This window comes from Vanessa tameamea, chromosome Z (assembly GCF_037043105.1).
Source record: "Vanessa tameamea isolate UH-Manoa-2023 chromosome Z, ilVanTame1 primary haplotype, whole genome shotgun sequence".
NCBI classification, from domain to species: Eukaryota; Metazoa; Arthropoda; class Insecta; order Lepidoptera; family Nymphalidae; genus Vanessa; species Vanessa tameamea.
Genome location: NC_087341.1, coordinates 12,816,054 through 12,833,328, shown reverse-complemented (window position 1 = coordinate 12,833,328; position 17,275 = coordinate 12,816,054). Strand labels below are relative to the sequence as shown.

The following is a 17,275-nucleotide window of genomic DNA, read 5'->3' as shown; positions in this document are numbered from 1 at the left end:
AACTACACCATTAAAATCTATGAACAGTTAATAAAACGTTTATTTAGACGCGTAAAAATATTTTGTAAATCAAAATTTATAGAGATACATATTTTTATAGTAATCTTAGGACCTATACCGTCTCTGACCAGATTTAAAAACAATTATTTATAAATATGTCCTTTATTAAGAAAATTTATATAAATATTAGTTCTACTAACATACTCTCTGGAGACCGGAGTTTTTCCGTGAATATCGATGATACTACGATAAAATAGTATTCATCATAATAAGTACCACAAATTAAAATAGTTAAAAAAAATCTAGTAATATTTATTCTGCGTATTTTCAATTATTCTTTAAAGTAACAGTGTATTGAATCTGTTATTCTCTAAAATAAAAATTAGGTAAGTTTTGGATGAAAAGTGCCAATGTAATACAAATTATGGAAAAGTTTGTTCGAGCAACCGGACTTTTAAATTACGCACAGAATATTTAAAATGATATATTGTAAGGATTATATGGTATTTTTTTTTTAATGGAGTGTAAATAAATTAATAAACTGAATTGAAAGTAGCTGTACAGAATGGTAGAATCCATTAACTTTTAATGGAACTATGTGCATACTTGGTATAGTTTCATTGTGAAGAATAATATAAGCGATCTAGTTGACTTATTAATTATATAATATTTTACAACCAGAACTATTCTTCGTTCAAATAACTTTTACAGAAATCAATTAAAAATACTTTTGATTTAAATTCCTAAGTTATTTTACATTAAGTATATTTCGGTAAGTTTATAAACTGGGTTTAGTCGTATTAAGATTGTATGATCTTGTCGGCATATATTTTTAGTAGGGTTTTTTTTTTAATACACTCATTTAATTTTTTCTATTAATAACTATCAATACGATAACCGTTTTAATGAAAAATGAGGTACCATCTACGGATTTTTTTATCATCCACAGCCATGCCATCTTCCGCTTATTGCTTTGTATTATCTATATCTAGACCCTATCCAAAGGCACTGTTAGTAACACCTCGAGCTCGAAGAGTACTTTTAACCCCTCAAAATTCTTCCTCGATGTGAGTACCAATCTTTTGTTCACGCGTGAGATGACACCGAGAAAGTGAGAGCTATCGAAGCGCAGAACTACGTCGTATTCAAGTATGCACAACAGGTGTCCTTAAATTAAGCCAAATCGAGTTCTCGTACGGTTTTGTTTCATGTAAAAAAGTCGTTGTGTCGAGCAAATGGATGCCTACCTATCAGCAGTTAATATAATTTCCCACATTCCTGAGCATTGATCTAAGAGGTTATTAATGTAAGGCATCAGTGGCTCCTCCAATATTGCTATCTGCTCGCGCCTCTATAGATCTCTCTCTCTCTCTCTCTCTCTCTCTCCCTCACACACACACACACACTCTCTCGGTATTAAAAAGTCATTTATCCTCTCATTGTTCGTATGTACGGCAGCGCATTGTTATCCCGGCTGTCATTCTCCAGTCTTTCTGAAGCAGAGTCTACTCTAGATTTTCCGAAGAACATTGCTTTGAGATCAGCCCGTTACGTATTACATCAATAGAATTACAATTACTTTTGTAGATGTAAATAAGTTTTTATTTATTTATTAGGTAAATGGACCTAATAAAGGTAAGTAGTCACCATCGCCCAAATACACTATCACTGTAAATAAATAAATAGCACTCAACAATGGGGTCTTAGTTGTTATTTCTCTTGTATCTGAAATTACACTAGTTCACTCAACATTTAAACACTAACTGTAGTTCTCATATCAACAATTGAACGGCCTACAACGGTCTTTAATTTTTCCTATTAATAAATATATTTTTTACTTTTTTCTATTAATATATGTAAACTTTTGTAATATCTGATCTTAAATGATTTCGGCAAATTTTTTTGTAATCATTAATCTATTTCCGTTAACTGTTATTATTTATGGAGCGTTAAAAATAACTGATATAACATTTAATCAATAACAAATAACAATTTCAAATAACAACCTTGACAAGAGCAAATAATAATTTAATGTATTTGCAACATTAAATTTTAACGTCCACTTACAAGCGAATTTTGTTTCATACAGTTTTGTCATGCACCATATTTATTTTATTGATTGATTCTTTGTACAAATATAATTCGTAATAAAAGAGACATATTTGATATCTATTTTTATTTAACCAAATATGTTGTTGTCCGTCTCTTTGTAAATATTTGGATGAGCGTGACGATTTATTTTTTTAAGATATGCTACAATTTGTGAACATTAAACAATTATTCAGTTAGCCTTCGGAAATGTTGATAGTGATCGCTTTTATTTAATTTAGGCTCAGTTTTTTATGTTTTTATAATAGAGTTATGCTTAAACATTGGCACCGTAAGAAATTTTAACCGTTCCTTATATGAGCTAATGACTTTGGGTACAAAGATGTCATGCCCCTTGTGTTTTGTACCATTGTAACCAGAACACAACCGTATAAAAGTATTGCTGCTTAGCGGTGTAATATATGCTAAGAGGGTTGTACCACCAAGTAAAAGTGTTCGATATCATAATATAGTATTGTTATACTTTAAGACCATCACTTAAACTGAATAAACAAAAATTAAAACTTTGCTCAAGCAAATTTTCATTAAATATATTATTTACATAATGTCTTATATACACTAACTGTAGTAATTTTTTTAACGACCTTGGGCAGTGAAACCTCCGGCAAAACGATCGTAGTTAAAACACGAGTTATACTTGTAATATAAAACGCGCTTTGTTCTACACGCAATGATAGTATGATACTAAGTAATACCATTTTGGGGTCAAATCTGAAATAATTTTTCACCTATTTTAAATTTGAATTTTATCCTTATATACTCGCTAAATGTTTTGTTGTTTGTTAATAATTCTCCGTTGCTACTCCAAACAAATTCAGTTTTAAATATGTTAATTAAAAATGTTTCAGTCAGTTATGCAATTGAAATTCTACGTAACTTTTTCGTGATCGCTCAGAATAGTTTAGGAGATTCAATAGTTAAATTGCAAAGCAGCTGAATCACGATCCGCAAAATTACATTGTCTATACTAACTGTAAAAAAATAAGACTTACGCGAAGTTTACATTAAGCAAGAATAGGAATAGGTGCCTTTAAATAGTAATAAAATTTATATCGACTTACTAATACTAATTGTGTTAACCAGCGGTTCATTATGACGGCAAATGAAAAAACCAGATCGTCACTGGCAGCTTGGCAGTTATGAAACATCGAAGATGGTGGTTATCGAAATAAAAAAGCCATTATAAAAATATGGTATAAAAATTAGAGTTTAGTAAATTAAATAAATGTATTTTTATATACTATATACACGAGAGCGGTGGAGAGAGGAGGTAGAAGAACGTCAGATGCGTGACGGCAGATAAAAGAACGTCATGCCGTTTACCGTCACGGTATACGATTCGGCTTTATTTCCATGCCCCGACGTATTTTTCAAATTAAAAAGCACATCCACACGAATGTTATATGATTCTTTACTTTGCACAAATACGTAGATTCGCTTATAATAAAAAAATCTATAAATAATACACATTAAAGTCTGAAAAAGTAGTATGTTTGACATTTAGAACATAAAAAATTAAATTTAGTATGGTCTGCTACAGTTTCAATTATTTCAAGTTTCTATCCGTATTATCCAATTATGTTTTATTGCATCCAAATGTCAAACAGACAAGTATGAAATTATCATGGTAAAATCGATAGTATTGTGGGTCATGTATGTTGAGTTGTCGAAGTATAATCGTTTAAAAAATCATTGCTATGAAAATTATTTTGCCTATAAGAGTTTTACGCGATTATATTTAAATAAAAAACATATTATTATTAAAACTATTTCAATACTGAGACTTGAATACTAAACCAATAAACAAACTCACACATGTATACATACACAACCTGTTCCATATCCTTATATTCTATGGATATATAGCTTATCAGGAGACAGTATTGAATGATTGAACTGCGTGGAACTATTCAGTTTCGTTCGATCGTGTGATTCTATTGTCTTTGACCAATCGGTTATCAGCTTATCAGCTTTGTATGTATCCTATTTCTCACCACTGTACGAAATAAAGCTGCTCGTTTACATCCAATTGTTGGATGCAATGCATTTGTAATTATCTCATGTTGGAAAACTATCGGTTCTTAAGACTCGTGAATTTTAACAACATTGTTACATAAATAATGATTCAGTAATATCAATCTATTTATTAATATACATTATATATATTTTCCTATGTTACTACTAGGTTATTCGATAACACTAACAATTGTATGTATTTATTACCCGCATGGAGGAAACGTGGTGGATTTAGCTCCATAACCTTATTCTAAAGAAGAATAAGAACTTTTGTAAATAGATTGATATCGAAAGTATTATTGCACTTTCTCCTAACATCAATATTAAAACTATCGTTTTAAAAATTAAGATGGTTTTAAGGTTAATTACAATAATATATTATGTATAAAATACATAAAAACTTAGTCTTTTGGACTCTCTTTAACATATTTCTAAAAAGTAACAGATTCTATACTATAAAGATTATACACAATTATATTAACTTATACACAATTATATTTGTTTTTGTAAAAATGTTACATTTTAAATAAAACAGAAAAGAGGTATGATGAGATTTAATTTTTTATTGCAGAATATACTTTCATTGAAGTATTACGATAGGTCATTGCTAGAGTGATGTTATGTGACACTCTTAATTGGATTTTTTACGTAAATGTTTTGGTTATTTCTGCGTATTGGAATATTGGAGTAGATCGTTAAAACCTTCGTCAGGAAAACCTTTTTTAGTGAATACATGTTTGAAAATTGTCATAATTAACTCTCTTTGAAATACATACATACGTCAAACGCTTTCAATAACAAGTGCCTAGCGTGCGATTTAAAAAAAAAACACTATTTCAAACTAATCGTTATTACTGTTTCGTAAGCGTTATTGAAGCCTATAAAATAAAAAACCAGAACCTAGTATTTAGACTATAGGTTATATAGTATAACTGTCAACTCATTTGACTTTTTTGTTAGTTTAGGGGTCGTTTTTAAGACTTCAGACCCCGAGGTTTTGGGGTCGAACTCCAGACTACGCCATTATAGTAGCGTGGTCAAATAAGCACTATGTCTTTGCCTCAAACAGATATAAGATCTTGGCCTAACAGTGTTTTTACTTAACGTATTTTTTATTACAAATACCTACTTTAAATACATATATATAACGATAGGTAGTTCGAGTCCGTAATAAACGCAAGCAATACGTGTTTTTTCATGTTATTTATTCAAGTATCTTCCAATATATCTAAAACTACCAATAAATAAGATAAAGGCAAAAAAAAGGCTAGTTGGTTCATTAGCTAGCTTATACGGCCACTGTTCCCAAGATCGTGGGTTCAAAGTCTGAGCCCGTCCAATAGAATGTCATTGAGTTTTTCACACGCATTAAACATTCTAATGCTAAACAGTAATATTTATTAATTATTATTATTGCTATGTTCTTATTTAAAAAGTAGGTAAGTCAATGTAATTTCTGGAATTACAGATACAGGAACATCGTAATGTATTATGTCATAAATGATTTTTCATGTCTTACAACGAGCAATATTCTTAAAACTTTACTTATAGCAGACAAACTCTGCATTTAACCTCTCGAGGGATTAAAAAGGCTTCCCCTCCCCGGGACTCAAACTATCTACGTACCAAATTTCACCGAAATCGGTTTAGCAGTTTTAAGCGTAAAGAGGTAACAAACTGAGCTACTTTCGCGTATATAATATTGGTATAGATTAATATTTTTATGGTAATCCGTATGTCGATCCTACATCTATGTCTACGCACCTTTATTCCGTAGATTCGCGGTTAAATTTAACGTACTGGTAATATACGTTAGCGATTTAATAACGAACCAAAGCTGTCTTTAATCTGACATGTAATATAATCTTGTACCAGACATCAAATATATATACCGCAAGATAGCATTTGATATCTGCTATTGTAGTATATTATTGAAATAGTTAGGGACAGATATTGCGCTTAAGCCTTAACATGGAAGTCGATTATATATTATAAAGCATTAAATTGCATTTGTACCGTACAAGTTTGCTTCCATATCTTCAAATGTTTGCTTTGCTTGTCTTGTTGGAAATTGAAGAGTCACTCGTAAGCCTGTAACATACATATTACCATTTCATGATTCACGGCTTCATTATAAAGCAAGTTTTATTGAAGTTTTACTTCTCGAAAAATTTATACATTTGTATCGAACGATTATTCGAAAAATTAATAACTAGGTCCCAAGTATTGAACAACATAATTTGCATAAACAATCACTTTAAAGATATACATATCCTTGATAAGGTATATGTACATATGCGACACCTGATCACTAATTCAAAATTAAACTTTATCACTAAACTCGTTTTTAGTAATTTTAACAATCAAACGGCACGATTTCGCGCATGTTTTGGTAATGGAAATCTGAGTCGTTTTAGACGATGACTTTTGCCATTTATCAGATTTTTTATATGAATAAAAACTAAACACAGTCATGTCAAACTTTAGTCTACAACAAATATATTTGACAATAAAACTAAATATACTTACTATTACTGGCCCAAGTATTGGAACCTGTGACTTCGGGATTTACACCATTAGAAACTAGGTGATTTTCCTTCACCAGCAAAGACGAGATGAATTATAAACACATGAAATTTTATTAGCACTTTTTTGGGTTGGATCCACAACCATCGGTTAAGATGCACATGTTCTAACCACGAGGTCGTCGAGGCTAATACTGGATCTCTTCTAGAAACAACACTAATTATACTTTGTTTCGCTGTTTCGAAAATGTTAGAAAAGGATAACATATTTAATTAATGATTATACTTCCTACAATAGTAGGTATTGTACATATTCTGAATATAGAAGGTATCGTCATTTCGCATTTATAAGCGTGCATTGAATTCCAAGCATGCAGCATGTCCTTCACTGATTTCCGAGATATATTTCTTAAAGTTTTTATTTACCAATGTTTGTTTGTTTGAGTCAAATCTTGCAAGCTGAATTATAACCTTATTCTATGGATTTGAAATTTTTCATGTTGTTGATAATGATAATGCAATTTTTATGGTAACTAGTAAACTAGTAGTACACCAAGAATTGGCTCAATAAAAATAGATTTTTACATCGCATTTAATTTTTTGTAATATTTTTGCTAACCCCTTTTTATTGTATTTATTCTATTAAATATCGTTATATTATTAAAGACAAATCAGACACTATGGACACATATTCCTGACTCGTAAACTCCATAAAACTTGAGAGATGTTTGCTCATGAAGCAGCCAAAAGTTTTGGACACTAATTTAGTACGAGTTCTTCGTGCATTGACTGTACTCGAGAGACGAGGGCAAAGTTAGGTAGTTTTTAAATAAACAAGAGAAGATAAGAAAATATAACATTTTTAATCGGCTTTTAGATGAAAAGACGGATGCTGAGACGTCTTACGAAATATTTAAATGAACAAGTATATCTGGAGTTGGATCTAAAATCTCGATGTGAATTCACTAACTATTTTTTTTTAAGTGTGTTTCGATTCTTTTCTATCGATTTATCTATTGATAATTATATATTATAACATGATACAGTAATGTACGATAGATCTATACTCATATATTAATAGAAATTTATTAATATAATTATGTATAACAAGATAACATAATAACAACAAGAATGTAGCGGAGTTTGAAACTGTAAAAAAGAATAATTTAAAAACAATATTGAGTAATATTAAACCTAAATATAAAACCACATTCGAAGTAATAGGTATTTTCAAAAAAGTCATATTTCTCTCTCTTCTTCCTGCCTTTAGCCCTGGAACAATAATAGCAGTTTTGACGCTGATCGAGTTTGAACGAGCTCAGGAGCGCCATTTTCTTATTCTAGTCTGAAAACATGAAGCATTAACATTTACAAAGTTTGAAGCAAATATTTGACGTCATCGAGGTTTCAGTGTAACGTGTAACATTGTGAACACGTACGTTGTGAGACACTAGGCTTAGTTGTAAGAAATATGCTATATAAAGTTTTTTATTGTTTTCTTTTCTTTTAGTATGATAAACGAACCTTGGTTTTTTTTACAGCAATCGAATTGGATTTTGTGAAAGGATTTCTCCACTTGGTACTTTTCATTTTTAGAAGTACTTGAACATGTGTTTGTTTTTTCTTAAGTGTGCCTCAAAATAATTACCAAAGGATAATTTGAGAAATTTAACCACATTGAACTTGGCTTTTGCCTCGCCTGCAAAACTTTAGGGCCGGTGCGTTCTTTTATGATATTTTTAGGAGCACTTCGTATATTTAGTATAATGATCTGATTTTGTCGCCATTTTTTAAATTTATTATACAATTTTAGATTCAAAATCTAATGTTTCGCTATCCTATACTTCGGCGTATGAAGAGTTAGATTAATCACTATAGCATCTACCCAAAATGCCGAAAATATTGATGTCATTTCATAGACATAATGAAAATTTGCTACCTACTACAAATTTTACAATAATCGTCCCATGGATTATGGGCTACCCCAAGCGGTAATTATCCTTAAGCAAGTGAGTGTGTCTTCTCTGCAAGGAGTCACAAACTACCGCCAGGAGAAACGGAAAGCACTTAAAGGCAAAGGTAAAGGTAAACTTTCCTTTTGAAGAAAGGCCTTTGTTTATTCCACCACGCCACTCTAAAACGGGTTTTTGGTGGTAGATTTTCATTCAACACATCCTTTTTTCTTCATCGGCAAACACAAGATGAAATACACCGGCGAATACAACTATTAATTTTTTTTAATCATATTAATGGTGATATTTTTTTTTTATCTTAAAATATTTAATTTTTATTTATATGATGGCAGTGGTGTTTGCTTGGTTTTAAACCTGCAATCTTCATTTATGGCTCATATGTTTTAAGCGCTGGACCTAGATAAGGTTGACTAATATCTAATATTACAGTGTATTTAATTTTATTATTTTCTTTGCATCTATTACAATATCATGTTCATGAAATATAACTATACCATTCAAAATATAAGCGTATATAATAAATAGTTATGCACCGATCATTTTGAACGACCAAAAAAAAAATACTAATCAACGTTATATTTTTGTAATTCAAAAGAAAAACTACTAGTATCCTTGTGTATTAATCATGACTGATCTCGGAGACGCCAGCTAGTCTCGACGTAACGGCGACGGTTTGTTCGGTACCACGGAATATAGTAACACTTACTGTTTACGGAATAAAACACATTTTCCTCTGAACATTACACATGAGGACACTTTATTGCATCTATTCCGAAAACGAGAAGCTTTAATCTGACGAGTTAAGGTTGAGTCTATATAAAACAAAGGATAACATATCCGTAATGTAAATTGTTATATTTATTTATTGTGCGTAGCTTTGTCCTGTTTACAGAGAAGTGATATGAGACACTATGGAGTCACAATACATTGTATAAATATAAGAAACGATGTTTGCGCTGCCCTTCGCCTACGTATCAGAAAGGGGCAGTGTCTGTTCTGTACCGCTTCACTTGCACGCAAAATTGATAGATAATCGGTTGAATAGTTAAGTCTAAATAATAAAATTTATATAAGACAAATAACATAAGAATTGATAACATTAGGTGCTTAAATATATATACAAATATGAATTAAAAAAAGTTACTGTATAAATCTTGACCGCATGGAATGGTGGCAAGAATAAGTAACTATAATAACTATAGTATTTATAATATTAATGAGGTTTATTAACCTTAAATTGATATTACAGATAACTACATAGGATAATTCAAAGTATATTAACATTGTCATTGCATTATTCTGTTGCATTCCATTTCGTGATATACATGTGATATGAATTGAGTGAAAGAGGTATTTGCGTTGTTCGTTTTACGCATCACCATATAAATTGCTTTTTCTTTCGCCAATTATTTATTTCCGTGCAAGAGGTCAATGACCATGTCACTATGGAAATTATAGTATGAAATTACTTATAATTGTAATATGTATGTTATAATTGCAATTGTAAACTGTCGAAAGTTTGCGAACTGAATGTTCACAATAAAACATATACAATTTCGATAGTTCATAATAATTTGGTTCGGTTAGGTTAGAGTTTTTATAATTTAACTGTAAAGTACTTCGATAGATTATAAACTAACGAAAAATAATGCGTTAAATTGTAAACAATATGTTACGGTTCAAAGTCTTTCGTCAGTTCACAATATCGCGAGATAGATTATAATCTAACGGTATTTACGATTTTTCGGTGACATATATATTTAATTTAAATCAATCAAAATTTTAGTTTTTCGACATATTTAATTCAGAATTGTTTTGTCATTATCTGGCAATATTTAACTTTTATAAATGTTTCACAGTGTCCATAACAGTCACTCATATTCAACTGCTAAGTAGCAATTAGTATTGTCGTGTTCCGTACGAAGGAAGAGTGTTAGTTTAATTAAAGTCTAAGATATAACACCCTAGTTGCCAAGGCTGGTGACGCATTGGTTACTTAAGGATTCGTTTATAATAATCTTACAGTACAATGTCTATAAGTAGTGTTGACTACTGACCGTAAGGACAATTGCTAGTAGGCATGTTTAAGATAAAAAAAAAATTGGCGTACTTAAGTTTTTACCAATTTTTTCGTATTGCGTTGAAAGATACAATGTTTCGAGTGGTTTGGAATAAATATAATAAACTCTTATATTGTTCACTACTTACAAATATACCTTTTAATTTCGAATGTACGTAAAATTAAGTAACGATAATTGTTTTAAGCATCGAACAGTTTCGAAATACAGAGATTTATATTTCGATTCGAAAAATTAATTTGACAAGTTAATTCGTAATCAAATAAAGGCATTAAGTCTGATATATGAAAATCCATCCTATGGACGGATTCCGAACTGTTATCGATTAATATACAAACATTACGCCTTAAAATATTTAGCGTTTGATTTTTTTTTTCGGACATTTTTCCTTCTACGAAATAATATTTATTTATATGTAAAAGTTATAGAGATTAGTTTAAACAAGAATTTTAATCGAAGGTCATGGATTCGAACCAGAGCACCCAAATCTGAATATTATTGGGCTTAATTTGTGTTTATAATTCATCTCGTGCTTGACGGTACAGGGCAGCATCGTGAAAAAACATGACAGATGAAAATATTTAAAATATTATTTAAAAAAATATATCAAACATACACATGTGTGATGAAATACTGCCACAATATATCTAACATCTCGTAATGTATCTACCGTCCCTAATTGGATCAGCGTATTGGAAACAGCGTAAGTTCTAAAAATTTGCTTGAATAGGAGAGGATGCCTTATCCCTGCAAAAGGAAAATTTACAGGCAAATACTATGACTGTTACTTATTATCATTTCTTGGATCAGATTTTGTACTATCTGTAAGTATGTACCATTCACTCAATTTTTATTCAACCGACAAAGAGTTATATTTATATTGATATATTCAATCTTAAAGGATGAGTAAGATGAAATTTCAGATATATCTTAGTCCCTAAAGTATTATTGTGACCACTTTAAATCAGATGGCCTCTTGGCCGTGCACACGCAATAATCAACTTTATAAACATAATATAATGGGATACTAGAATAAATAAATTTATCTCGTCTTATTTTAATTTATTATATTTATATTGTTATTTTGATAGAGAAATAAATAAATTAAAAAAAAAACAGTACCTACAGATATTAGAATTGTAATAAAAGGAATTATTTACCAATTACCCGGCTATTCAAGTAACTATTCGTAAATTAAAGATATATTGGACATTATAACATATACTAGAGTGAATGTATTAATATTTCTCAATATATGTATGAATATTTCTTAATCTCAATCTCATTTTATAAGTATAGTCATCGGGTTTTAGATTATAATAAGTAATAATAATTCAGCCGCAACAAAACATTTTTACTATTTTAAGCCCCACTGATACCAAACCAGTATTTTCAGAGGAAAAACAAGCTCGAATGTCGCAAAAAATCAATCATTTTGGAACCTATCTGTTGCTCACTCAGTCACTATTATTTTATCTGTCAATATCACTATAAACAACACAAGCCGTGTTCCAATTTTAAACATTCAGTTTCTGCGATTTACTTTTTGTGTATTAATTAAGATATAAATATGACCAATGTAGTATATAGTTTAACTATTTATAACGTTGTTGTCATCCTTTTATTTTTTTCTCTTATTCAAGATCAACTTAGACAGTGGTTTGTAGTTTAAATGCAGAATGTTTATATATTAAAAAATCTGACATTGTTCTGAGCCAAAGTTATAAAAATATGTATAACGAAACGCACAATTATGTAAATTGTGAAATAGTTTTCTTCTCTACAGTGTGATAAAAATATATGGAAATTTTCAAACTTCGATGAATCACGGACTGCGTCAGCGGCAACCCATTTGTGTAGAATTGAGAAAATAATGGGAATATTTCATACATAGTGCCAAAAATGTAATTTAGGACAAATTACCAACATCGTAAATGTAGAATACTTCTTATGTTAATAAAAAAATATTCAAAAAATTTAAACACAACGGAATCATGTACAGAAATAGTTTTATAAAATTTAAAACATTTAATTAATATCTTCTGGTTACAGTCTACGAATTCGCTCATAGAGACATAATTATGAAATGTATATTACTTCTCAATTAAATTAAACTTGTGATGTTTTTTTTTTTTGAATTCATAAAACTATATTCGTTCATATATATAGATGCTACTTACAATTTTGAAAAAGCAGTTTTTTGAATTTTTTTACATTTTTTATTTAGCTTTTATTTATTTAAAAACGATACAATCATGTTATCAAAAATAAAATAAATCTTTATAAATAGTGGAAAGTGCGTAAAGTGTTAATAAATAAAATGAAAAAAAAGAACAAAATAAAACTGTAATATGATTTTAACATCCAAGCTTTGACTTTAAAAGTAATTTAGTTTTAGCGTTCAACTCCGATGCGGATCAAAAAAGCTATAAAAAATGATTGCAAGTCACGAGTTGAGTGAGCTCTAACAAAATGTGAAGATTCATAAGTAACAATATGACGTAACTTGGTCTTAGCTTGGCTATGTGGTTCTGAATATCAAGAGTTAGTAAGTGCAGTGATGACGTGAAGTTATGAATTTATCCAAAGCGTTCGACAGGATTCAACAGCACCATGCAGATGATATTGGTCGCTGGCGGGTAAGTTAACCGATTTGATAAAAGCTCGTACTTTCAAATGTGCCTTTAAACATTAATCTCTGGAATGACAAGTGTACTTTAAATTTATTATAATCTTACCTCTTATTTATATATGTATAAGTATATGTTTATAAATGTATTTATTAATTAATTGAGTTTTCCTTTTCAAGCCTTTTAAACTTTGTGATTCTGTTTCCAGTACTTATTACTTTTTTTCAATTTTTGGATTTTATATAAATAATTTACAAAAAGTTTACATATTGACGACTGTACTCGTCGACGTAGCAACTAATGTTAATTAATCGATTAATAATTTCAATTAATTTTGTATTCCGCGAAATTCTCCCCGTTAAATCAACATTAATATCTAATATGTACTTTTAAGGCTTCATGATATAATTTATCCTAATCCCGTATTACGTAATGGCATGTATATATTACGAGTATATTGATAAATTGTGACATCATTATCTGTGTTTATTAATTGAAGCGCACTTAGCATAACATGTATGTGGTTTTGTTTCATTTCGAAAATATATAATCCTTTGCCTGTTAAGCTCACTGGTATCGCGTTGCAAACACGAAATAGATTTAATCAAATATGTGGTGACGACATTGTCCAATGATTTATGTCCAAATCAATAAATAACACATACAAAGTCTAGTATTAGTTTTACTTTTTAAATCTTTGATAATTAATCTTTTACGAAATAGTTGTAGATTTTCGACAACCAATGAACACGGTTCATACCACAACCGCGATAGGGACGTTTTCGCGTCATGTCGTGTCATTTTTCTCATGTGATAACACAGTTGAATTACTGGTTTGAGAGAACAGGAAGCATACGAATATTTCACACGCATAAAACACGGACGCTTCGGTTACCAAAACCTGGCAAGTCGGTATCTTCTAGTGGTCATAATAGTCCGTATCATGCTTGTGTTTCTAGCATTTAAACAGCTCCCTTTTTTATTATTTATTTCTGAATTAATGTTTATCAGAACATTGTATATGTGATCGGAAGCACTCGTAAATAATATTTTTATTACCTAGTATAAAGAGTGAGCTACAACTATCATGATGTCCAATACCGAGACGCGTCGAATGCAGATCCTAGTTTGTCGGTCGAACGTATCATGATTTCCAGACTCCGAAACCCGCTGCGTTCGCAACTTTTGATATTTGAATTTAGTAGCCTCAGAACTCGGTATAACTGGTCACAAAGAGCTGACTGCGCTGGATAAATTGAATATATTTTACAGTTTTTTTAACATATATCATTACATAAGACAAGTTATATTTTTATTTTAAATCAATATCAAACTTTAAACTCAAAAATGAAAAACCATCGTTCTATTCCAAATTCATATACTTTATCTGGATATTCAATGTCTTTTGAAGTAGCATCAACTGTCTAATACCCGTATTCGTAGAATTTTATAGTTTCATGCAACAACGAAGTCAAGAAGTATTATGATCAACTTCAGAATCAGAATATTTTAACTAAAATAAAATAAAATGCAATTTTGGAATTTATTTTCTATTTATATTATAAATATGTTAATTTGTTTTACAATTCTCGAATACATAATTTGCATTAATTGCTTGACTTACGATGGTCAAGTAAAACATCAATTTACATCGAATTCGTTGGAATATATACATTTTTAAAGTAACGGACAAATAAGAATATATTAATAAATTTTTTAATGCAGTTAGTAATGTGCCTGCGAACGAAATCGTAGGAATCAGCTAGTACGTACAGAATATATTATATAAAATACTAGCTAGTCTTAAGAAAGCGATCTGCAGGGTCATATACGATGCACAAAGCGTCGTCCGAGTATTGGAATATAGTATCATCTCTTTAATAATATCAAGTAAGCCTTCATATACATATTTGCTATAGTTATATGGCCTATGGCTGGAAGACGACGGAATTTCGTATACTTGTAACCCATTTATGAATATTGTAAGCGGGTCAATTTATTTTATACGACGCAGTTATTTGGGTTCCGTACATCAAATGAAAAAAAAAATACCGGAATGTTTATAGGATTAATCTTGCATCTGCCTGTCTGTCAGCTTCAAAGCTGATCAGCTTAAGAAGCAAAATTTTCTGGGAATCGAGTGGAACAGAAAATGTTATGCATTATTTATGATCTACATTCTTGGTAAGAGATGTGGATCTAATAAGAATTAACAAAATGGTAATTCGAGTTTTTTATTTTATTTTACATAAGCAATATATTGACAAGAGCCATATATGAATAATCAATCGGTCAAGTAGGTAGACAAATTCACGGGAACGCGGGTGGATTTTTTTTAAAAGAAATTTAAAAAAGAAACATTTAAATTTACTTTAATAAAATAATAAAACTTAAACTAATTACAATTAATGAAATGACCTAGCAGAAGCTCATGCTCTGATCAAGTGAAGTAAAATTAATACAAAGTGTATTCAAATTGAATATACCACCCAAGATGCGAGATTCCCAGAATGAATGCAATATATCGACAGGGAGACATTCGTGTGAATTTAATTTCATGCTGATCAAGCATTTACTTGTAATGCTCTCACACCTTGAGCCAACATAACTCCTCCCTCCCTAAGTCCCTCCCTCCTTAAGTTCGAAACTATCGGAAGAGTTTAGATTCTGACAGTTTCGAGCAATAGCGTAAAATTTCACATTAAATTTCTTACAAATAAAAATTAGGAATAAAATAATTAATATTAGGTATAAAACTATGCTACCGACACTGACACTATTGATTTTTATAATTGGCTCTGTTTCACTTTCACTTTCACTAACACTTTTTGTCTTTAGAACTGTAGACAGATATGTCACATCATCGAGATTAATTCCTTTGATGTCAATCGGAGAGAAAATTGAAGTATTTCTATAATTATTTTCGGTAACCTTACGATTGGTGTGGCTTTATATACCTCTCTTTCTATTATATGCTGAATATAGCTTAGACAAAGGTCACCAATAAGAATTTCGCATCCAGAATCAATTGTTAATAGATAGGTTCCTGATATAGTTGTTTTTGACAGATCGTTCCCAAGTTTTTAGGTCATGACTTCTTCATTTTGCGAATATATTATCCAGTGGGCAGTTGAAAGACATTGAACTTTTATTTTCACTATATGTACTGTATAACGCGTGCAATGTGATAAATTACTCTGAAACTGCATCAACTGTTCCGTGCAAGTTGTAGTCGCGTATACACATGTACTGGTTATTTCCAGATAGTTGCTGACACGGCGTTGCGATCGGCAAGTATTTCGAACCTTTCACCATAAGGAAGGGATATTCAGGAATTAATAATGGAAGTTTCATTCTTATTTTTATCAAAAATAGTAACGAATAGATTTTATAATAATTATACGTATTATTATCTGTGAGAGGAACTTCCATTATGAACGTAATCTAGTTTCCTTTGACATATGCTTTAACAATCAGAGTTTACTCTCTTTTAACTAAATTATTTTCTGTTACAGGGCATATTAATCTATATATAAATTTTGCTATTCCTAATAATATGTTAAACAATTCTGTCGAGTTTATTATAGATTGATGTAGCACAGAAATTTTACCAAAGGCTAAAGAGGTTTCTATTTCGTTTAATTTTATATATATGGAATGAAAGTTGTTAATGAACAGGCTGTAAGCGCCTAGAACATAGTCGAGTAAATAGAATTATTTTCTTTTGTTGTTATATCTCTTATCATTTGTTCTACGCGTTTCAGGCGTTCGTTTGTAATAAATGAATTGTTGTATAAAATTTCTGTACTATTAATATTATAATCCATCATTTTGGAAAGCAGTGATTTTATTTTCGAATAAATTTTGTTTGCCATTTAACTTGTTAGTCAGATTGTCATAATGTATTGTGTCGTCGTTATCCAAGTTACCAGATATCGCCTTTA

The 17,275-nt window shown here is 30.3% G+C and overlaps 1 protein-coding gene across 9 annotated transcripts in view; it reads left to right on the top strand.

The window, feature by feature from the left end:
• The window catches only part of LOC113401481 (potassium voltage-gated channel protein Shaker), a 347,194-nt gene that overhangs the window by 123,278 nt on the left and 206,641 nt on the right, over positions 1–17,275 (top strand). Inside the window, exon 1 of one of the 9 annotated variants that reach the window (XM_064220494.1) lies at positions 13,300–13,340. The exons of the other annotated variants lie outside the window; for them this stretch is intronic. Within the exon in view, the coding sequence (XP_064076564.1) occupies positions 13,315–13,340 (26 nt within the window). The 5' untranslated portion in view covers positions 13,300–13,314. Of the gene's footprint in view, positions 1–13,299; positions 13,341–17,275 lie in introns of those variants that run through there. 9 annotated transcript variants of the gene reach the window in all.